We start from the raw sequence: 1385 nt of genomic DNA on the forward strand, positions 1-1385 counted from the left end.
TTATACTAACGAAATTTAATTTCTAAGATGTTTTTTTGGAAAACACGAAAATTTATCACCTCGAAAATTAAGACGCGTATGGTATATAATTCTGCTATTTTTCATATACAGTTTAAAATGAAAATATTGACTGACCTTTCAATGGCTCCACATAATATGTTTCCTTAGTATCAATCACCTGATGATCAAGATATATTCTACCAGGGTTCACTCCTCTCTTGTCACGTAATCTCATTCTACACAATGAGTCACATGATAGTCACATGATGTACTTACTTGTCTAATTCAAGGTCACAGTCAATTCTTCGTACTTTTGCTTCTTCAAGAATTTGTTTCTTAAATTCTCTCACTGGTGTGTACTTAGCAACAATAGAGTCCATCATATCTTTACAAAACTGAAACATAAAATAAAATATACAATTTTTTATTAAGGCCACATTTACACAGCAACGATTCACTTGAATCCATTTTAAATTAGGAAATTAGCATCGTTTTTACAGCATTTTCAATGTGTTTACACAGCTGCGTTTTGATTGAAATAACTTTAATTAATTGTACACGCATAATAATTTTAATTAATAACTTATAACATAAAATGGCAGTGGACAAGGAAAACATGCTTCAAAAACAACTTTTTTTCTGAGAAAGCATGCTATATTTGTGGAAAATACGACCAGTAGTGAAGGTGCAAATGCATACAAAAGTATTTGTTTTTGCTTGAAAATGTAGCTGCGTAAACGTGGCCTAATATTCTTACGTCTGTATTGTTAACTTGTAATAAATATAATTTAATTCTGTACTCTCCTTTTCTTATTGCTCTACCCAGTCTTACTATCAACTAGGAGATAAACAAAGTAATAAAGAGATTGATGTGTTATTAGTACTTAGAGTTGATATAAGAGAAAAGAGAAATAAATCAAATAACACAAAAAATACTTTTGATCCAGATCTGATGTCCATTAATGTCTCATGCAGTCCTGCCATTTCATATTCTTTATTGTTTCTGATTCCATACATTCTAAAACCAGCAGCTGGTACACCAATCAGTGGAACTAGCTTCTCCTTCAATTGAGCTAATGTTATTCTCTTATCAACTTGTACCTGTATCTCTGTATTGAATAACAAAATATTTAATGTTCTTTACAATAACTATACTCAATATTACTTCTTTTATTTTCTTCATTTATTGATATAATTTCCATTATCATTCCTCCTTCAGGTACATTAGTTGTACTACTGAGAGTGGCTTCAGGTTGAGGAATTACTGGGAGAGGTAGTGTAATGTCCAATAGTATTGAGTTGAAGTGAAGACTAACATATCTGTACATTAAACTATCTTTGTAAATCTCTAGAAAATCTATAGGATCTGATGATACATATATCTA

General features: G+C 30.6%; 1 protein-coding gene across 1 annotated transcript; it reads right to left on the reverse strand.

Moving 5' to 3' along the window:
• Nucleotides 1–135: 135 nt before the first annotated feature.
• On the reverse strand, nt 136–1139 carry LOC105316222 (ubiquitin carboxyl-terminal hydrolase 47-like; the record flags this gene model as incomplete). Its single annotated transcript, XM_020008274.1, has 4 exons — nt 937–1139; nt 758–838; nt 277–395; nt 136–236 (listed from the first exon to the last, which is right to left on the reverse strand). Coding segments are annotated over exons 1-4 (382 nt in total), but the record flags the coding sequence as incomplete, so codon positions are not given.
• Between the last annotated feature and the right edge of the window lie 246 nt (nt 1140–1385).

This window comes from Amphimedon queenslandica, unplaced genomic scaffold (genome assembly GCF_000090795.2).
Source record: "Amphimedon queenslandica unplaced genomic scaffold, v1.1 AMPQUscaffold_3228_Cont24774, whole genome shotgun sequence".
Taxonomy (NCBI): domain Eukaryota; kingdom Metazoa; phylum Porifera; class Demospongiae; order Haplosclerida; family Niphatidae; genus Amphimedon; species Amphimedon queenslandica.